The sequence below is a fragment of the Equus przewalskii genome, chromosome 3, assembly GCF_037783145.1.
Source record: "Equus przewalskii isolate Varuska chromosome 3, EquPr2, whole genome shotgun sequence".
In the NCBI taxonomy this organism is placed as follows: domain Eukaryota; kingdom Metazoa; phylum Chordata; class Mammalia; order Perissodactyla; family Equidae; genus Equus; species Equus przewalskii.
This window is the reverse complement of record NC_091833.1, coordinates 59,670,894-59,693,867: the sequence shown is the minus strand read 5'-3', so window position 1 is coordinate 59,693,867 and position 22,974 is coordinate 59,670,894. Positions and strand designations below refer to the sequence as shown.

Here is a 22,974-nt window from a genome sequence, read left to right as displayed (position 1 = left end):
GTCTACTTTCATTCTTTTGCATGTAGCTGTCCAGTTTTCCCAATACCAATTACTGAAGACACTTTTTTCTTTCTCCATTGTATGTTCTTAGCTCCTTTGTCAAGGATTAGCTGTCCACAGATGTGTGGTTTTATTTCTGGGCTTTCAATTCTGTTCCATTGACCTGTGTGTCTGTTTTTGTACCAGTACCATGCTGTTTTGATTACTGTAGCTTTGTAGTATATTTTGAAGTCAGGGATTTGATGCCTCCAGCTTTGTTCTTTTTTCTCAGGATTGCTTTAGCTAGCTGGGGTCTTTCGCTGCCTCAGACGAAGTTTTGAATTCTTCTATTTCCATGAAGAATGTCACTGGAATTCTGATTGGGATTGCACTGAATCTGCAGATTGCTTTAGGGAGTATGGACATTTTAACTATTTTTATTCTTCCAATCCATGTGCATGGAATATCTTTCTATTTCTTTGTCATCATCGATTTCTTTCAATAATGTCTTATAGTTTTCTTTGTATAGGTCTTTCACCTCCTTGGCTAAATTTATTCCTAGATATTTTATTCTTTTTGTTGTGATTGTATTCTTGAATTCTCTATTAGTTAGTTATTAGAGTACAGAAATCCCACTGATTTTTGTAAGTTGATTTTGTACCCTGCAACTTTGTTGTAGCTGTTGATTATTTCTAATAGTTTTTCAATGGTTTGTTTAGGGTTTTCTATATATAAAATCATGTTATCTGCAAACAGCAAGAGTTTCATTTCTTCCTTTCCAATTTGGATTCCTTTTATTTCTTTTTCTTGCCTAATTGCTCTGGCCCAAACCACCAGTACTATGTTGAATAAGGGTGGCAAGAGTGGGCACCCTGGTCTTGTTCCTTTCTCAGAGAGATGGCTTTCAGCTATTCTCCACTGAGTATGATGTTGGCAGTGGGTTGGTCATATATGGCCTTTGTTATGTTGAGGTACTTTCCTTCTATACCCATTTTATTGAGAGTTTTTTTTTTTTATCATAAATGGATGTTAGACCTTGTCAAATGCTTTCTCTGTGTCTATTGAGATGATCATGTGGTTTTTATTCCTCATTTTGTTAATGCGGTATATCACATTGATTGCTTTGTGGATGTTGAACCATCCCTCTGTCCCTGGTATAGATCACACTTGATCATGGTGCATGATCTTTTTAATGTATTGCTGTATTCGGTTTGCCAGTATTTTGTTGAAGATTTTTACATCTATATTCATCAGTGATACTGGCCTGTAATTTTCCTTCTTTGTGTTGTTCTTACTGGGCTTTGGTGTCAGGGTGATACTGGCCTCATAGAATGTGTTAGGAAGTTTTCTGTGTTCCTCAATTTTTTGGAATAGTTTGAGAAGGACAGGTAATCAATCTTGTTTGAATGTTTGCTGGACTTCACCAGAGAAGCCATCTGGTCCTGGACTTTTATTTTTGGGAGGCTTTAAATTACTGTTTCAATCTCTTTACTTGTGATTGGTCTATTCAGATTCTCCATTTTTTCTTGATTCTGTTTTGGCAGGTGGTATGTGTCTAAGAATTTATCCATTTTTTCTAGATTGTCCAATTTGTTGGTATATAGTTTTTCATAGTGTTCTCTTATAGTCCTTTGTATTTCTGTGGTATCCACTGTAATTTCTCCTCTTTCATTTCTAATTTTATTTATTTGAGCCTTCTCTCTTTGTGAGTTTGGCTAAGGGTTTGCCAATTTTGTTTATCTTCTCAAAGAACCAGCTCTTTGATTCACTGATCCTCTCTACTGCTTTTTCCTTTTATTCAATTTCATTTATTTCTGCTCTAATTTTTATTATTTCTCTCCTTCTGCTGACTTTGGGCTTTGTTTGTTCTTTTTCTAATTCAATTAGGTATAGTTTGAGATTGCTTATTTGAGATTTTTCTTTAAGTTGGGCCTCTACTGCTATGAATTTCCCTCTTAGGACCACTTTGGCTGTATCTCATATGAGTTGGTATGGTGTACTTTCACTTTCATTTGTCTCCAGATATTTTTTGATTTCTTCTTTAAATTCTTCAATAATCTATTGATTGTTCAGTAGCATGTTGATTAGTTTCCACATATCTGTCACTTTTCCAGATTTTTTCTTGAGTTGATTTCTTGTTCATAGCATTATGTTTGGAAAAGAAGCTAGATATGATTTTAATCTTCTTAAATTTATAGAAGTTTGCCTTGTTTCCCAATACATGGTCTATCCTTGAGAATATTCCATGTTCACTTGAGAAGAATGTGTAATGTGCATTCTGCTGTTTTTGGATGGAATGTTCTATATATATCTATTAAGTCCATCTGGTCTAGTTTTTTCCTTAAATCCACCATTTCCTTGTTGACTTTCTGTCTGGAAGATCTATTCACTGATGTAAGTAGGGTGTTAAGACCCCCTACTATTATCGTGTCATTGTCAATATCTCCTTTTAGGTTTGTTAATAGTTGTTTTAGGTACCTTGGTGCTCCTGTGTTGGGTGCATAGATATTTATAAGTGTTATATCTTCTTGGTGGAGTATCCTTTTATCACTATATACCGCCCCTCTTTGTCTCTCATCACCTGTTTTATCTTGAAGTCTCCTTTGTCTGACATAAGTACATCAACACCTCCTTTCTTTTGTTTGCCATTAGCTTCAAGTATTTTTCTCCCATCCCTTCAATCAGAGACTGTGTTTGTCTTTAGAACTATGTTTCCTGGGGGCACCATATTGTTGGGAATTGTTTTTTAATACATCTCACCACTCTGTCTTTTAACTGGAGAATTCAATCCATATAAATTTAGAATGATTACTGATATATTAGGGCTTAATGCTGCCATTTTATCACTCATTTTCCAGTTCTTCTGCATTTCCCTTGTTTCTCATCCCATGTATTTTGGACTACCAATTCAGTTAGTTCTCTATGATGGTTTTCTCAGTTTTCTCTTTATTTATCATTTGTGTCTCTCTTCTGATTATTTGTTTAGTGGTTACCATGAGGTTTGTATAAAAAATCTCATAGCCATTCCATTTTCTGATAGCCTCTTATTTATTTAGACTAAGCTGATTCCATCCCTTCCCTCTTCCCCTTCTAAGTTATTATTGTAACAACTTATTGCATCTTATGTTGTTTGTGGTTAAAATGACAAGATTATATTTATTGTTGATGTTTTCCTTCCCTTTATATTTAATGTAATAATTCAGTGTTCGCTCACCTGTTCCCATAGCTGCAATTTTCTGATTTTGTCTACCTCTTTATCTCCTTGCTCAAGGCTTTGTAACTCCTTTCATTTTTTTTCAGAAATTCTTCTCGAGAATTTCTTGTAGGGAGATCTTGTGGCAATGAATCCCTTAGCTTTTCTTTCTCTGGGAAACGTCTTTATTTCTCCATCATATCTGAAGGATATTTTTGCTGGATAGAGTATTCTTGGCTGACAGTTTTTGTCTTTCAGAACTTTGAATAAATCATCCCACTCTCTCCTATCGTATAAGGGTTCTGCTGAGAAATCTGTTGAAAGCCTGATAGGGGTTCCTTTGTAAGTTATTTTCTTCTGCCTTGCTGCCCTTAATATTTTTTCTTTGTCATTGACTCTTGCCAGCTTTACTACTATATGCCTTGAAGAAGGTCTTTTTACATTGATAGTTAGGTGTTATATTAGCTTCTTTCACTTGTATCTCCAGCTCCTTCCATAGGTTTGGGAAGTTCTTAGCTATTATTTATTTGAAAAAGCTTTCTGCTCCATTCTCCTTCTCTTCTCCCTCTGGAATACTTATAATCCTTATGTTGCATTTCCCAATTGAGTCACATGTTTCTTGGAAAATTTTTTCATTTCTTTTTGGTCTTGGTTCTTTCTCCTCCTCCATCTGAAGTATTTCTATATTTCTATCTTCCAGACTGCTAATTCTCTTCTTCCTAATATCAGCTCAGTTATTCAGGGAATCCAGATTTTTCTTTATATCATCCATTGTGTTTTTCATCTCCAACATTTCTGACTGGTTTTTCTTTATAGTTTCAATCTCCTTTGTGAAGAATTCCCTCTATTCATTAATTCTGTTTCTGATTTCATTGAACTATCTGTATTTTCTTGTAACTCATTGAGGTTTTTTTTATGATAGCTATTTTGAATTCTCTGTCATTTAGATTATAAATTTCTGTGCCTTCAGGATGGATTTCTAGGTGCTTGTCATTTTCCTTCTAGTCTGGAGTGTTGATATACTTCTTCATGCTGTTTGATGGTACGGACTGTGCCTCTGCATAGTGATACTATCTGGTCGCAGCTTCCACCTGCCACCACTCCTTCCACGTCCTCTGGGGTCCAGTACCTCCACCTTCAGACATATGGCTAAATGCGTCTCTTAGACGTTTCTTGTGTTGTGTGAATATCCTCTGTTGGTTTATGAACGTCCTTTTTGTTGTACCTTAGGGGGAGAGTCTAAGGGAAGAGCTCACCCTGCCATGATGCTGACGTCACTCTCATTTTCATATTTTTTTAGGATATAGAAATGTGTTAGGCATTGAATTTCAAAAGACTAAGAATTGACTTAACAATGATGTAACCATTTGCCTAGTTTATTCCTTATCAGACAGAATGATGTCAGAGCACAGGGCCGTTAGAGTCACTGTCATATATGATGAAAAACATTTCAAGTTCAATTCAACATATATGTATTTAACGTCCACTTGTTTATCAGGCACTTATTCTAAATCAAATCATTTTCCCCATCTGTCTTATACAATAACAAATGAACTTAAAATTTAAAAAATGAGAACATTTCAACAAGTTTGTATGATAGATACTTACACTTACAAAGGCAGAGACTGAAGGGAGCCATGATTTTAGAGCATGTAAATAAGAAAGAAAAGTCACTCACAGCATTTAAAAGAAGACCCAAAATCTTATAATAGTGAAAAAAAGTTCACTACTCATGTCAAAGAAAGAAAGAAAGAAAATATTAATATAGAATATGTATATCTACTAAGGGGTGTGTGTGTGTGTGTGTGTATACAATAGCTATTCTATTTAAATAAGACCCACTTTAATTACATAGCATCAGTTAGATCTTGTGTATAAGAACACCATGTAAAATCTTATTAATTCTGATAATGGAAAGGAACTTTGAATTCACCAGAGTACGAAATCAATTAATCTCATCAGTGATATCACATCATTCTTACCTTTAACAGAATCAGAAGAACGAACAGCTTTGCTGGATCGATATTGTGATGTGGAACCTACTGAATCTTCAACTGAACTAGTTAGGAGTGAATGAACTGGAGACTTCTTAGGAGAAGAATGGAATGAACGAGAAGCTGAATTTTTCACAGATGGACTTGCTAAAATTTTGCAAGAATAAAATTAAAAGGACAGGATTAATTAAAAATAGTACACTGCACCTCTTAAAAAGTCCAACTTTTGTGAGAAAATGTTCCCAATGATGGGGGAGGGGATGTTTTGGTAAATACCCAAGGCTCTGAGTTGGAACTGAAAAGGGCCATGTCTTAGAAATAAGGATGAAAAGGAACAAGACCTGCCATTGGGGATCCTAAGGTCTAGCTTCAGATCCTCTTAATTCCTTATTGGATTCACTTGCTCTGGGATTGCTGGTGCCCTTAGATGTCTACCAGAAGCAAGCATGAGTGCTCTCTGGAGGAAGGTAACCTCATTCTAAGCCTCAAACCATCTGTACAATTTTTTATATGTGTCTGTCATAAAATAAAAATCAGGCATATGAGGAGGCAAAATGACATGGCAAAAAACCAAGAGAAAAAACTACAGATAACAGATGTAGTCCCACAAGGTCTGGATAATGGAGGCAAGACTACCACAGATTCAAGGAGAATTACTGTAAATCCAAAACAGGTTCTTCTTATATAAAGAAAATTATACCTGGACCTATCAATAAAAATTGCTAAAACAAAACATAAAAAACACCAAACCAAAGATAAAAAATGATCCTAAAGCCACCAGAAGGGCAAAAAAGACAGATTACATTTAAATGAGCAAGAGTTAAACCTACAGCTGACTTCTTAGTAGAAACAATGCACGCCAGAAAAGAATGGAATAATTTCAAAGTGAAGGAAAAATGTCAACCTAAGATTCTATACTTGGCAAAAGTAATCTTCAAAACTGAGGATGAAACAAAGATAACTTCAGAAAAACAGAAACTGAGAGAATATGTCACCAGCAGGACTTACATTAAAGGAAACATTAAAGGCATAAGTAAAATGATACCAGATAGAAGGTAAATTGTAACTATGTGGGTATATCTACCAAACAATGCAAACAATCCATTGTGGTATTTACATTTATAATTAAAATATGTGACAACAATGTATGTAAGCTAGAAGGATAGTGAATGGAATTACCATGTTCTAAAGTACTCACAATGTATAAGAAAAGGTAAAAGCACTCAGCAAAGATAAATGTATTCTCTTGAGTAATCATTAAAACCACAGTAAAAACATGTGAGTGAAGTAAATCTGAAGGAGTTAACTTCAAATAAATACCCTTTTCTTAAAAATATTAGTTCTTAAAAGATTTCTCACAAGTTAAAGATTATTTAAAAATTAAGGATTTGTATTATTTTATTTAAGAATACTATGGTTTTTAAAAAAAAATTATTTATTTATTTTTTTGAGGAAGATTAGCCCTGAGCTAACATCTGCCACCAATCCTCTTCTTTTTGCTGAGGAAGACTGGCCCTGAGCTAACATCCATGCCCATCTTCCTCTACTTTATATGTGGGACGCCTACCACAGCATGGCTTGCCAAGTGGTGCATAGGTCCACAACTGGGATCCAAACTGGCAAACCCCGGGCCACCGAAGTAGAACATGCGAACTCAACTGCTGTGCCACTGGGCTGGCCCCAAGAATATTATGTTTTAATTTTAGAAATACAACTGACACTCCTCTACAAAAGACAAGAAAATTTAGAAACTTATTTTTCTCCTATTTCCTTTACCGCACACCTCAATTTTCCCTATTTACATTATTACCATCCAGATTATAGCTAAACTTGTGTTGAAGAGCCATCATTTTCAGTTTCATTCTTTCCCATTTATTCTGTTCTCCTCCATAGCAAGACCAATTATGTGTCTGTTGGTTTGCCTTTGCCTTCCAAATCTAACATATTCTCTACAATTATTTAACACATTCTCTACAATAAACAATTCTTTTTGTGTAATTTTCTTGGGCGGGGTGGGGGGGAGCCCACCATGTCCCTGATTATGATTTCAGTCATGCCTATACTATTTTTTGTTTTTGTAAGGTTTTTCCCTGTAATGTTTTTATTTTCCTCTTCCATTTCTGGTCTGAGTTATGTCATTTTGCTGCTCAACAGATTCTGTTCTCTTTCAATCTCCTTCTTGACCTCCTTGTTTTATAGAGAGCATTCTGTCTATCAGTCTTTGGAAATTATGTGGAGAACCATCTGTCTCAATTCTTCCCCTTTTCTTTTCATCCATTCAGCAGGAGGTGACACACAATGAACAACAAAAATAAGTCAGTCACACAGTATATTGAAAGATGCTAAGTGTAATTTAAAAAAGAAAAGATAAGTGGGAGTGTGAGAGGGTTACAACTTTTACATAAGGTGGTGAGAGTAAGTGTCACTGGGGAAAGTGACACCTGAGCAAAGGCTGTGAAGGAGCAAGGGGCTAGCAAGGTGGAGGGAACAGTGAGTGTAAAAGCCCTAGTATAGAGGCTGCCTGGCATGCTCAAGGAACAACCCAAGGGTGGATAAAGCAGAGTGAATGAAGGGCAAGTAGTAGAAAATGAGACCAGGGAGATAATGAGGACTTCTGGGCTACTGTGATGACTTTGGCTTTTACTTTCAAGGAAATGGGGAGCCACTGCAGGGTTTTAAGCAGGCCCCATTTCTATGGTTTCATTGGAAACTCACCTGTAGATGTGAATGTGAAGCAACTAGATGGGTCTTCCAGGTCTCCTGTGTGCAGTGTGACTGGCTCTCTGGAAGCATAAGAATGGTCATGCAAACATTCTGTTTCACAAACATGGCACTAAGATTTATGGACACAAGCAAGCAAGTGATGGCTTAAAATATAAACGAAGATGATAGTCATAACCCTAAACTGCAGACGTCCTGAAATACCCTATGAGAAAGATCCAAAGTTGCACCATCTTTATCCATTCTGTGCCCATGAACATTTTGCAGAATGAAAAAGGAATAATATATAATCTTGGTTAGAAATTCATTTTTGTATAATAACAGCTATAAAACCCAAATATTTCTGTCACAGATTCTAAAAGATACAATCTTAATGACATATTTAAAAATGAAAAAACCAAAGACAAAAAAAAGGAAACCTCTCCTAGCAATTGTAGTATCACTTTACAAAATGATCAGACTTATTTAAATCAGTAAGTTGAAATAAACCACATACTTCTTTGTGGGTTGGGTACCAGTACGAGAATATTATGGCAGTAGTTCTTAAGGAGGTTCCTTTCCAGTGGGCTTGTGAGGTCATCACTATTTTTATTACAATACTAAGATATTATTTGCTTTTTAACTCTCAGTTTCTCACAAGTACAGTGGAATTTCCCAGAGACTCTATGATATCTGATATCACAACAGATTAAATGGAGACGCATATATGAGAAGCCAGCTATCTTGTATTAAGCCATGCATTAAATTGTAAAACAATACTTTCTCAATGATATTTTTATTTTAAAAAAGTTATTTTTCATAATAAAGTGTTAGTATGATAACATGTAATGTAACATTATTTTTAAATGAATAAGCATCAAACTGTTTTAAATTCTAAAAATGCTTAAAATTAAAATTTATTTTCCGATACTTAAAATAGCAGTAGAAATGACCCATATAAACAAAAGCTCTTTGGAATCCTCTATGATATTTGTGAGTGCAAAGAGGTCCTGAGACAAAAGTTTGAGAATAACTGTATTAGGAGGAAAAGCCCTGGAAAGGAAGGTCATGGCTGTACTGTGGATAGTCTTAATTATCAGGGCAAAGAGTTCGACCTTGCTGTAGTAGGTAACGGGGAGCTTTTGAAGGTTTCGGGGAACAGACATAGGCTGAGGTGTACTTAAGCCAGATCAATTTGAAATTGATGCACAGAAGTGACTAGACCATGCCAGAGATAGGAGATTTAAAGACATCTACACTAACCGCTGTGGAGGCCACTATAATGGTTTGTAAGAAAGGTATAAAGGCCTAAAGCAGTGTGACAGGCTGAATAATGGCCACCAACTATATCCACGTGGGAATTCCAAGAACCTATGAATGTTACCTTACATGGCAATGGAGACTTTATAGATGTGATTAAATCAAGGATTTTGAGATAGGAAGATTATCATGGATTATCTGAATGGGCCCTAAATACCATCACAAGTGTTTTTATAAGAGGGAGGCAGGAGGAGATCTCACACAGAAGAAAGAAGACTGATGTGACAATCTCAGCAGAGAGAAATTTGAAGGTGTTATGGACTGTGAAAATGGAGGAAGGAGCCCACAAAACAGAGTGCAAGGAATAAAGTTCTAGAAGCTGGAAAAAGGTAAGGAAATGGATTAATTCCAAGAGTTTCTGGAAAGAGTGTGGCCCTACTAATATCTTGACTTTAGCCCAGTGAAACTGACTTAGGACTCCAGGCCTCCAGAACTGTAAGAAAGATAAATTTGTGTTGATTTAAGCCACTAATTTTGTTATAGCAGCCACAAGAATTAATATGGGTAGTCCAAGGGGATGTGCAAAGAAGAAAACGGATTTGAGAACTATTATAGAGTCAGAATTAATAACATTTGGTGACTAGAGAAACAAGACCAGGGAGAAAGAAGAATCAAAGATAATGTTAAGATTTAAACACAGATGCCCTAGGAAAGTGGGGGTGCCATTTACAGAAACAGAAGAACGAGATGGAGTGGAATGACTCTGTGGAAAGACCATCTTTGTTTAGTTTTGGTCATTATGATCTTCAGGTCATCCTGTTTCATCTCCTGTAACATCCATTTGGAGATGTGTAAAAGGTAGGTAGATATTTTGAAGTCTTTATTGAAAACCTTCAGAATGTTTCTCATTAAGTTATAACATAACAGAAAAAGAAAAGGAAATTCTTGACAAAACTTCTGAGAGATGTGGCTCTTAGAATAATTCAAGCATAAATTCACATACCAGAGTTACTTAATTTCTTTTCTTTTTTATTTTGTTCTTGGTATGGACTATATTGATTTAGCTTACATGGCTGTAGAAGTTTCTAGATTAGGAAACATTACTGTAAGATGGTTAAAGATGCTGCAGTTACAGTGAAATGTAGTAAAACAGCAATGGTGGTATTTTTTCTCATTCACTTAAGCATTAGTTTAAAAATGGCCAATTTGCCATAGTACAGAGCATTCAGATGCATTTTTAATTTTCTATTATGTTTCATACTTTTCAGAGCTTCCATTAAATATTTAAAAATCTCTTCTTCTCATTTGAACACAGGAAGGGGCTAGGTCCCATCTTTTCCTCACCATTCTCTCTTCTTCACAAACACATCACTGCTGAAGGAAGCGGATTTTTCTAGTGATGGAAAAACCACCACAGAGCCTTCCTTCTCTCAAGGAAGCAGCCCCTCTGTGCCCCATGCCTGGGACTGGGCTCTTTCTCATGTAGCTCAGTCCAGGGACCCAGAGGCAGAACACAGGAGTAGTCACAGGCCTGAGCTCAGGAGCCAGCCAGACCTGAGCTTAAATCTGACTCCACTGTTGACAAGCTATGTGACCTTGGCAAGTTGCTTAAGCAATCTGAGTCTTCATTTCTAACGTATATATGGGAATAATAATGCCTACATTCACGGATTAGATTAGATAGACCAAATGAGATCTAAAACACCCAGAAATAGTAAAAATAAAAATATGCAGTAGAAAGCTGAAGATATTAACAGTCACACACCCAGGTAAGAAGAAAATCAAAACTCATTTCTTTGAGGCTAAGAGAAAGATATATTTAGAAAGATTCAAGTTCACTGTTTATTGATCAAGTAGCAGGGATAGGAAGAAAATATTTATAATACTGTCTTAATTCATTCACTAAACAAATTATTTACTGAATGGCTACTACGTGGCAGGCAATATGCTTGGTGCTAAAGATATAGCAACAAATAAGCTTCTGCCTAACTGGAATTTAAACAGTAGAATTCATTTTCATATTCTTATGATATAAAAGGACTCTGATATCTCCATTTTTTGTAACTAGTGAAAATAGAAAAGATAAAAGGAAGTTTCTTTCCAGGCAGTCAGTCAATATACAGGCCTAATGACTGTAACCAACTTGAGGACAGGGCCCATGTCTGTCTTGCTCACTGTTAGATTCTAAGGGCCAAGCACAGAGCCTGGCAGATGTTGGGAAGTTAATGATCTGAATTAATGAATGAACAGTGGAGAAGGGGACATTTGGAAAGTCGGACATAAGTAAGATAATTTCTTACCTGCTAAGTGTTTCACTTGATTTGCTGCCTTCAGTGGAGTCCCTTAATGAGTTGCTTCTGTTGGTAGAAGGATGGGAGAAATTAAAGACTATGCAACGTTATTTAAACTTGATGATAAAACAAAATTGTTCCTCTGAAAATTGCTTCTAGACAAACACAGATTCAAAAGAGTGAGATGGGGCACAGGCTCTTCCAGGTAGAGGAAACAGAATGGAAAAGAGCTTGGAGGAAAAAACAAACGAACTCCTTTTGGAAATCAGGAGTAGTCTGTTTTGACTAGAACATAATATAGGAGTAAAGCAGGCTGGTGACCAGTCAGGGAGAGTCTTCAGTGTCAGACTGAGAGACCATGTACTTAAACGCAGCAGGTAGCAAGGAGCCACTGAAGATGTGCAACAGTGGCCTCTGCCTCTTAATGAATAACAAATTAATGCTAGCCTTTTTTCTTTTTTGGTCGAAGTCAGTTCTCAGAAGTTGTCTTTGTTTAGGGGTTATGGATTTCATTTCTTTGCTCTTTTTATGGTTTCATTTAAAAATCCAGCTATTCAACTATTGATGAAAATAGGATTGTTTTCAGGGAGTTTCTCATAATCCTACATGCAGGTGGTTATAATTTCTTTCCAGATCACCTTTCTCTCAAAAGTTACGTAATCCACTGTAAATATGTGTAAATGTAGAAAAAGTCTTCCATTTTTTGGTATGGCATACCATACAAATATCATCATACAGGTAAACAGCAGCAAAACTTAAAATAAGTACCAAAAAAATGCCTATTAAATTGATTTCTAGAAAGTAAACTACTTTAGTAAATTTCATTGAGATCCTCTTCAGTTTCAGTTGAACAATGTAACAGCTTTCCCTCAGTGAACCCAAAATGCCCCTTCAGTCTGTCTAAACAGACTTCCCAAATACCTGGTCACATATAAAATTCTTGGACAATTAATCAGAATCAGAATCTCAGATTCTTCTTACCTATGGCACATCTCTAATCTCAGGCTTGATTCAGTAACGGAATCTCTTACTCTATCATCTCTGTGTAGATAAACATAAGTCTCAGTTAATTACACAAAGAACGATTTCCAGACTCCATGTATTTTTAGGATAATCAAGTATTCATATGTATTTAACTCTTCTTTATGGCACAACAGTAGATTTTAGGCTTCCAAGCAAATTTTGTAAAGGGCTACCCCTGGAGTTCATCAACTCAGAAATGCTCTCGTTCTATGAACTCTTAAAAGCTTTAGGCTGAGTTTGGCTTTGATGACAAGGTCACTTGTAGGATGACAGCAACTTAACATAAGCCCTCTAAAGGCAAGGACCAAATATCTTCTTGTTCAGTACAGTCCAATAATAGTTCAGGCCCATCATTAGTGGCAGAAGTGATGAAAATCTCATCAGGGAAGTCATGGTGATCTTGTAGAAGGATTAGTGCTGGGAGCCAGGGGCTCTAACTTTACTTCTGGCTTTGCCTCTTTGCTGCATAGGATGCGGCAACTTAATCTGTGCCTAAATATACTCATCCGTCAAGTGATAATACTTAATAATACTGCCCTGGCTTAGAAGGCATATTACAGAAGTATGACAAAAATGAAAGTGCTCTGCACATATATGTATTTTTTGATGGAGTCGCCAATGAAATGTCTCTGATGTGATTCAGAGGTGACAATGTTATTCCAGGTAACTGGGCAGTTACTAATATTTTACAATTACTATTAATAATATTATTAATAAAAATTAGATAAATCCAGATATTATTTTGCTACCTTGGGCTAATGTATACTAATTGAGCATCTTAAGAAACTGGAGATTGTTTATATGTAAGTACTATTTCAGAAATTATTATTTTTAGATATTTGCCATATAACCAGAAAATGAATATTACAACAATGGGTGGTTATAATAGTAACAACTAATATACAATTAGCCTTATAATACTAAAAATAAAACATATTAAAATGCTTTAAGTTAATCTAATAATAACACAATAAAATTTTAAATTATTTGAAAAGAATGAGAGACTCTCACTGATTTCTGTAGGCATGTACAGGGAAGCTCTGGCAAACTGGCTGAGTCCTTTTTGGATCTGCCTTTTATTAATGTGGTATAAGTCAGTGGCATGAACACCTAGAGAACCAAGGCCTTTCTTATCAGCTTACACTTGGAGAGTTGAGTAGCAGTTCTCAGGGTTCTAGTTTCAGCTCTAACATCAAACTGTGTTGGCTGTAGCCAAGCTAATCTTTTGAAACTTGTGTTTTTCTCATTTGTAAAATGGGATAAGTAAATCCTGCCCTGGATTATCTCAAATAATTGTTATGATAAACATGATTATGGATGTGAAATTATAAATTACTATATGTATGTAACTTTGGGTAATGTTTTGCCCTAATTTCTGCATAAAATAACTGTATTATTTTCTCTTGATGTCAAGTTGTTTTGCTTTTGTTTAACTCCTCCACTTTCACACTGTTTTGCTTGATAACATCAGACACTCTTCAAAGTAATTTAAACCTCAACCTCCCAGAGAGTAACATGCAGACAACTTAATGGCAAACCACTGATGGGAGACGCTTTCCCATTCTGAAGTACACTCAGTCTTACACAGCCACATATGAGACCCCCAGAGATGGTGTTCTCCCATCTTCCTCGGTCTTGCTCAGAGGCACAGCTGGCTCCTCGTTGATCACACTTCTCAACTCTTGGAGAAGCTGTTTCAGGTCCCTTGTTGGATCTTCCTTCAGTGTGTTAGGTTTCATAGAGTGCTGAATTAAAACAATTTATAAAATAAAGACATTTTGTTTTTTCACATTTATATGCTATTTCCTAATATAAAATTAACTCAACTGGTAAATAGAAATTCAGGCAGAGAAAGAAGAGGAAAACAAAATCATCTGTAATCTTACTACTCAGAAATAATCAATAATAACCAATCAATAATCAACACAGTACCATTTCTAATTTATAAATATGTGTGTATACTTATTTACACACACATGCACAAATATTTATAGAGTATACACACACAGGATCAAACTATACACATCTATTTTTAAACCTTTTCTATTTTTTAATTTTGACAATGTAGAATGAACATTGTACCATGTCATTAAATACTTACAACTACATCCAGGCAAAATAATTTCAATACTTTGTTTAGGGCTGAATCAATTTTGAAAGCTATAAAACTTTAGAAGTAAGGAACTCTTCAGAGATGAGTTAATCTACCCCCTACATTTTATTGATGAGGAAAGAGACACACAGGATTTTCAAACTGCTAGTTGGTATTTGAGAATAACATAAAAAGATTTTCAGATATGTAATATTATTTAATAAATATTTACAATACAATAAGAAGTACAGACATTCCCAATAGGCACCTCAAAAGCAGAAACCAAAGGATAGTCAGAAGTTGCTCTGGCAAGCAAGTGGACATCCAACTCTGGCGAGCGAGTTGGAGGACATTCATGGCTACAGAGTCATCAAGCATCATCAAGCTATTTTAGCAGGAGGTGTCTGTCCCAATGTAGAGTTATATCTGCCACACAGGTTGGTTGCTGAGGGATGATCACTGCAAAATTTTTGGTCTTTGGGCTTTACTTTTCTAGGGTCCAGGCAAACGAAGTGTTGATGTTACCGGTATAACCCTCACATTCCCCTCCCCTTTCTAACTCCACTGACAAACCACATACAGTATCCAGCTGAAGGTATAAAGAGTTCTGACTAACTGAATGTGTAGTAAGTATCGTTTTTCTGATTTACTCGTGGTCACTTTACCTGGAAATTGCCATGAGTTCAGAGTTTCATAAATTAAACTACTAAATTTGACCCCACTGATTTAAAATACATAAAGATGTGAACCATTTTTTAACAGATTTTATTTTTAGAGCAGTTTTAAGGTCATAGCAAAATTGAGTGGAAGGTACAGAGATTTCCCATATACTCCCTGATCCCACACATGCTGAACCAGTTTGATCATGAATAAATGCATTTGTCTCTAAGCAGATGATTCAATTTTACCAAACCCTGGTTTTGCTCTTGTCCTAGCCCTGGTGGACATAATATCTGCTGTGGAATAAAACTGCAAAAACTTTATAAAGAAAACCATATCCTATTGCAATCTTCAGTCACTTTAGTTCCAACCTTGAAATCTCAATGTACCACCTGAAACTTCATATCTTCTGCCCACAAGGAAGTTTATTTAATAAGCTTTGGCAATTATTAAAAATTTTAAGCTCTTAACATTTATTATAAATGATCAGTATAATAACCTACAAATATATAAACATGCTTTTCTCCCCCTGGGATCATGGCACTCAGGTTCTTCAGTGACTGGTGCTTTATAAGACATAAAAGGTTGAAAAGCATTCAATTATAACATTCACTTAGCAATCAATCATAATCAGCCCTATGAATTCTCTTATTGTGACTTCATCCTAATACTCTCTAAAACTTCTGAAATGTGTATTGCTTCTCCAATTAAAATGTAAGCTCCACAGAGGCAAAGACTCGGTTTGATCATCACTGTCTTTATATACTCCATTAAAAATAATCCATATTTTATGCAGATTTCTCAAAAAATTATAAATAGAAATGTCGTATGATCCAGCTATCCCTCTACTGGGTATTTATCCAAAGAAGTTGAAATCAACAATTCAAAGAGACTTATGCACCCCTATGTTCACTGCAGCACTAGTCACAACAGCCAAGATGTGGAAACAACCCAAGTGCCCAACAACTGATGAATGGGTAAAGAAGACATGGTATATATATATATACAATGGAATACTACTCAGTCATAAAAAAGACAAAATTGTACCATTTGCAACAACACACATGGATCTTGAGGGTATTACGTTAAGTGAAATAAGCCAGATAAAGACAAACACTGATTTTACTTGTATGTGGAAGATAAACAAACACAAGGACAAGAGAACAGATTAGTGGTTACCAGAGGGAAGAGGGGTTAGGGGGTGGGCATAAGGGGTAAAGGGGCACATATATATGGTGACGGACAAATAACGCACAACTGAAATTTCACAATATTATAAACTATTATAACCTCAATAAAAAATAAAATAACCCATACTTTGCTTGTGTATGAAATCACAAAACTATCAAGGTTGGAGGCATCTTGAAGATCATCTGTTCTCGTCCAATCTCCGATGAGAAGTGACAATGAATTTTTTCTATGGCATCCCAGCAATATACTTATCTGGCCTTTGCTTGATCACCAAAAACCAAGGAAGACAGTTTAATTTTTATATAGCTTTAATCCTTTGAAAGAAAGGCTTATTAAACTGAAATCTCCTCCAGACAACTGCCATCCCTGGTCATTGTTTTACCCCCTAGGGTCACAAAGCACAAGTCTAACACGATAACTGTTTAGAAATGGATACTTATTTTATCACTCCAATCTTCCCTCCCCCACCTCCACCTTCTAATATATACCCCAGCTAAATCTTCTCAATTCACCTTCTCTTGTCATATGGCATGGCTCACAACTTCTTACCACTCTGGTGGTGTTTCTTTGGACAGACCCTGGTTAATCTATGATTCTCTTAAATTCTCATGCCCAAAAAATGAAATAGAGAATTCAGGGAGAATCTGACCAGAGCAGAGTGGAGAAGACCTGTCCCTTTCCTGGATCTGGATGCTATCCTTAAAACCTTTTCTGGATGCCAAATAATACTGCTGACTAAGACTGAGCAGGCAGTCAGCTGAGGCTCCCTAGGTCTTTTCCACGTGTTATTGAGAAGCCACATCTTCCATGTCCTGCACCTTGTATTTTTGTGTATTTAGTACCAAGTTCAAGATTATATTTATTCCAATCAAACTTTCCCTTCATAGACTTGGCTCATCATTCCAGACTGTCAAGACAAACGAACAGAGGCACCATTTATCTAGTGCTTGTCATGTACCAGGTACTCTATATATGACCTCATTTAAACTTCAACCTTCAAATCACCCACTAAGGTAGAAATCATTATCTCCATTTTAGAAATGAGAAAACTAAGGCACAGAGAAGTTAAATAACTTGCTTAAAATTACACAAGGGGTAAATGGCAAAGTGCAGATAAAGAGTGTCATCTGTCTGAATTCAAAGCCCACGATATTTCCACTTTGGTACACTGCCTGATTATCATTGCGTATATTCACCAGGAAATGTGATCAGCGTGCTATGAGATGCTCAATTCAGGATCACAAAATCACAAAGTTACAGAATATAGTGGGGCACCTTACCTCGACATACTTACAGACTGGTTATTACCAAAGTAATTTACAAATCACATGAGGGCAATTACCTCAAACTCAGAAGCATTAAATAAAGATTAATTTATAAGTCAAATGCACTTCAGGAATCTTTAAAACTACTAAAGAGACATTAATACAAACACCACCACCATTTCCTAACCCATGCCTGAGGTGACAGGGAATAGAGGGGCAGTGTGGAACAGAGGGAAAGAGCACAGGCTTTTGAACATGGCCACTATCATTCTCCAGCTACGTGATCCAGGGCAAGTTGCCCTTCACATGCCAACAAACTTTGCAGGACAGCTACTATGTGCCAGACACTCTGTTAGAAATGAAAGTAAGATGACAAATAATACTAGTCCCTGCCTGAAGAGACCACACAGACTAATAAGGGAGCCAAATGCATAAATATAATTTCACTATAATATGTGAAATGCTTCTTTAATCTCCATTTCCTCATCTGTAAAAATGAGGAAAATAGCTTGTTTTATAAGGATGGTATAAGAAATGAGAAGTACTTGAAGTGTGCATAGTTAAGTATTCAAGAAAGGCTGGCTTCCAGTTCCCTCTCCCCTTAGCATAAAAACAAAGTATTTTATTTTTTTTGAGGAAGATTAGCCCTGAGCTAACACCTGCTGCCAATCCTCCTCTTTTTGCTGAGGAAGACTGCCCCTGAGCTAAAATCCATGCTCATCTTCCTCTTCTCTATACGTGGGATGCCTATCACAGCATGGCTTTTGCCAAGTGGTGCCATGTCTGCACCCAGGATCCAAACCAGCAAACCCCAGGCCACCGAGAAGCGGAACGTGCGAACTTAACTGCTGTGCCACCAGGCCGGCCCCAAAACAAAGTATTCTAAATGCTTCATATATACTGATCTAGAATCACCAGAAAAGTACTACAACTTAACGTGCAATGTGTTAGAGCCAGGGCAGAGCCACTAATACGAAGTTAGCAGGGTTAACTGCATTCTAGCTACTATGCTCCTCTTGATACAAGTAGAGATATTGTCTTTCTTTTTCCATGTTCTTTCTTTCTTTTTTTTTAAGCTTCAGGGAAAAATTTACATGGACACAGTCTGAAACTCATCTCCTCTTTGTTTCCAAATAGTTTTTTGAACAACTTCTTGCAAGACAGGACAGGAGTATATTCAACATCTTACTTTTTTCTTGGGAACTCTGCTCTATAGCGAGGAAAGCACTTACTTTAGTGTTTTTACACAATACTTTCAACACTGACATTCAAATAAAGGTAATACAGTGGCTCTGGAACTGAACGTACCATGAACCTGGAAGAAGAGAATTCTTCTCTCTTTAGTTTTCCCAGTAAGGTAAGTATACGTGAGCCATGCGAGGAAATTTTAGGAGCAGGATAAAAAGGGATTTGGTAATTGGCAAAATTTCCCAGAGGCTCTAATTAAATCTCAGAAAATTAAATAACATGAGCAAAATAAACAGCCAGTAGTATAAATATTTAGGGGCACAAGTGCAGAGCTTGAAAATTACATGTCAGTAAATTTTATCACTATCACTTTAAGAACGTATTTCTTTGCTATGTGTTCAAATAAAGCATTAGTTCTATTATTTAAAAAGTATAACTATTTTTCTACGCAAACTGCATTATTGTTTTTAACTGGACATCCACATGCAAAAACATGAATCTAGATGCAGACCTTACACCTTTCATGAAAATTAACTCAAAATGGATCACAGACCTAAAAATGTAAGACGTAAAACTATAAAACTCATAAAACATAATATAGAAGAAAAATCTAGTTGACCTTAGATTTAGTGATGACTTTTTAGATACAACACCAAAAGCATGATCCATGAAGGAAAAAAATCATTAAGTTGGACTTCATTAAACTTAAAACCTTCTCTCTGTGAAAGATACTGTTAAAAAAATAAAGACAAGTCACAGGCTTGGAGAAAATCTTTTCAAAATGGATTGGTATGAAAAACACACCCAAAAAACTTTTAAAACTTAACAATAAGAAAACAACTCAATTTTAAAAATGGGCAAAAGTTTGTAACAGACATCTTACCATAGAAGATATACAGATGGATAATAACTACAAGAAAATATGCTCAACATCACATGTCATTAAGGAATTGCAAATTAAAATAACAATGAGATACTGCTACACTCCTATCAGAATGGCTACAATCCAAACACTGACAACTCTAAATACTGGCAAGGATGTGGCACAACAGGAACTCTCATTCATTGCCGGTAAGATTGTAAAATGGCACACCACTCTGGAAGACAGTTGGCACTTTCTTACAAAACTAAACATGTTCTTACTATATAATCCAGCAAGCAGGCACCTTAGTATTTATCCGATGGAGTGGAAAACTTATGTCCACACAAAAACCTGCACACAGATGTTTATAGTAGCTCTATTCATAACTGCCAAAACTTGGAAGCCATCAAGATGTCTTTCACTAGCTGAATGGATAAACAAACTCCAGTATATCTATACTATGGAATATTATTCAGTGATAAAAAGAATTGTTATTAAGGTATTAAGAGACATGAAGGAGTCTTGTAAGCATATTGTTAAGTGAAAGAAGCCAATCTGAAAAGACTACATATATGATTTCAACTATATGACATTCTGGAAAAGGCAAAACTATGGGGACAGTAAAAAGATCACTAGTGACCAGGGGTTCAGGGGAAGGGAGAGAGGGAGGAATAGGTGAAGCACAGAGGATTTTTACGGGAGTGAAACTACCCTGAATGACACTGTAATGGTGAATACACGTCATTACACATTTGTCAAAATTCACTTAATGTACAACACAAGGAGTGAACCCCAACATAAACTGTAGACTTTAGTCAATGATAACGTATCAATATTCGGTCATCAAACGTACCACACTAATGTAAAATGTTAATAACAGGGGAAACTGGCGGGGTGAGTAGGCAAGGCAAAGGGAGTCCACGGGAGCTCTCTATACTTTTTGCTCAACTTTTCTGTAAACCTGAAACTGCTCCATCAAACTAAAGTCTATTAATTTAAAAAGGAAAATTGTGGGCTTTGGGAGCAGCAACAATAACAAAAAGATATCAATTTAAAGTGACGTCAGCATCACGGCAGAGTGAGTTGTTCCTTTTGTCTCTCCCCTCTAAGTTACATTCAGTCAGACATCCAGTGACCAACAAAGCCCTCTGCACAGCACATCAGAGTGATCTGTGCATCTGTACATCTGAAGGTGGGTGGACTGGACCTCCGGGAGGCAGTGGAAGTAGGGGAGCAGCCCCCTCTCTCTCCCCTGGTGGTGGTGATCCAAAACGCAGATCCTTACACTGGCATGCATGCCAGCGACCACAGGCTGCAAGGGCAAACACAGCACTCAACGGCTGGCCCCTGCCCCACCCCCAGTGGTGGGAGGTGGTGCACACATTCTGAGGCTTCAGGACACAGAATGGAGCTGGTGACCTGGCCCCCTCCCACCCCTCCAGCAGTGGCACTAGTCTTTCCAACAGTGGAGACTACATCCAAAGCGCAAATTTCCTTGGCAGCAGTGGGGTGCCTTGATCTGAGGTTTCAGAGCAGATCATCAGCGTGCCAGCACCAGTGACCAGAGGCTGTGGCCCCTGCCTCTCTCCAGCTGTGGCGGGTACCACACCCATTCTGAGGCTCCAGGATACAGAACCGCACTGGTGACCCAGCCCCCTTCTCCTCCCCTGCCAGGGGTGCTGGTCTCTCCAGCAGTGGGAACAGCAACCAAAACACAGATTTCACTGGCAGGAGCAGGGTGCTCTGACCTGAGGTCTCAAAAAGCACACTGGCGAGTGCCAGTGACCAGAGACTGCAGGGCCAGCAACAACACTTGAGGCTTAGCCCCAACTCCTCCCCCAGCAGTGGCAGGTGGCACCTGTGACTTGAGGCCTCAGGAACCACAGCAGAACACAAGACTCAGCCCTCAGTGATGGCACCCTCAACACTGGCTTTACCAGCAGCGGGGGCTGCATACAAGAACCTGGGTTCCTGATAGCAACAGCAACACCTGTGAACCCAGAGCTCCTGGCAGTGATGCTGCCAGCACCCCCAGATAACCCTTGAGCAGCAGCACCCAACCTGTGGAGAGCCCATGGAGAGCAAGCGGGGGAACACAAGACCCAGGCAACCCTGGAAGCAGCAGAAGTGCTTACAGCCTAGTGACCCCAGTGGCAGCACCTGATGCTGCAGTGACATCGAAAGCAGCAAGGCATCAGCAACCTCAGAGGCACAAGTGGCACAAGGAGGGCACTGACAACACCTCTAGCAGAGGCAATGGAGGGTGGAAAGTGGAGGCTTTCAAATACAATCAGAGGTAGCTCAGAACCAAAGTAACCAAAGCTGTACCCAAATAAGAAAGGTGGTTACAGGGGCCAGCCCCATGGCCTACTGGTTAAGTTCACGCACTCCACTCTGGCTGCCCAGGGTTTCGCTGGTTTGGATCTTGGGCACAGACATGGCACCACTCATCAGGCCATGCTGGGACGGTGTCCAACATGCCACAACTAGAAGGACCCACAACTAAAAATATACAACTATGTACCAGGAAGCTTTGGGGAGAAAAAGGAAAGATAGTATCTGTTTTTAAAAAAGGTGGTTACAATCACAAATGCTTCAGAAGAGGATCAAACATCAAACACCATGTAGAACTATAGTACCATGGCAGAACAGAAGGAGAATAACAGCTCTCCAAAAACCAAACTTGAAGTCACAGAAGATTATAATCTGATTGACAGAGAATTCAAAATAGCTGTCATAAAGAAACTCAATGTGTCACAAGAAAACTCAGAAAGACAATTTAATGAGCTCAGGAATAAAATCAATGAACAGAAGGAATACTTCACCATAGAGATCGAAGCTCTAAAAACCCAAACAAAAATTCTGGATATGAAGAACACAATTAATGAGCTAAAAAATAATGTAGAGAGCATACAAAATAGAGGAGACTTTATGGAGGAGAAAATCAGTGAGCTCAAAGATAGAAACTTAGAAATGATTCAAGTATAGGAGGAGAGAGAATTAAGACTTTTAAAAAATGAAGAAATTCTTCTAGAAATATCTGACTCAATTAGGATTATAGTATCCCAGAGGGAGAAGAGTGAGAGAAAGACAGAGAGCTTACTCAAAGAAATAATAACAGAGAACTTGCCAAACCTGAATAAGGAACTGGACATGCAAGAACATGAAGATAATAGAACTCCTAATTACACCAATCCAAAAAGATCTTCTCCAAGGCATATAATATTAAAACTGTGAAAAGTCAATGGCAAAGAAAAAATATTAAGGGCAGCAGGA

The 22,974-nt window shown here is 37.3% G+C and overlaps 1 protein-coding gene across 50 annotated transcripts in view; it reads right to left on the bottom strand.

Annotated features, from left to right (window-relative positions):
- CCDC158 (coiled-coil domain containing 158) overlaps positions 1-22,974 on the bottom strand; it is a 91,656-nt gene that overhangs the window by 4,508 nt on the left and 64,174 nt on the right. For 31 of the 50 annotated variants that reach the window (XM_070614576.1, XM_070614590.1, XM_070614582.1 and 28 more), the window contains 5 exons: positions 14,025-14,185; positions 12,399-12,458; positions 11,427-11,483; positions 7,882-7,949; positions 5,155-5,313 (listed from right to left, as the gene is read on the bottom strand). In XM_070614576.1, the coding sequence (XP_070470677.1) occupies positions 5,155-5,313; positions 7,882-7,949; positions 11,427-11,483; positions 12,399-12,458; positions 14,025-14,185 (505 nt within the window). Of the gene's footprint in view, positions 1-4,780; positions 4,798-5,154; positions 5,314-7,881; positions 7,950-11,426; positions 11,484-12,398; positions 12,459-14,024; positions 14,186-22,974 lie in introns of all 50 variants that reach the window. The other 19 variants (XR_011538660.1, XR_011538663.1, XR_011538653.1 and 16 more) reach the window with 1 other exon arrangement.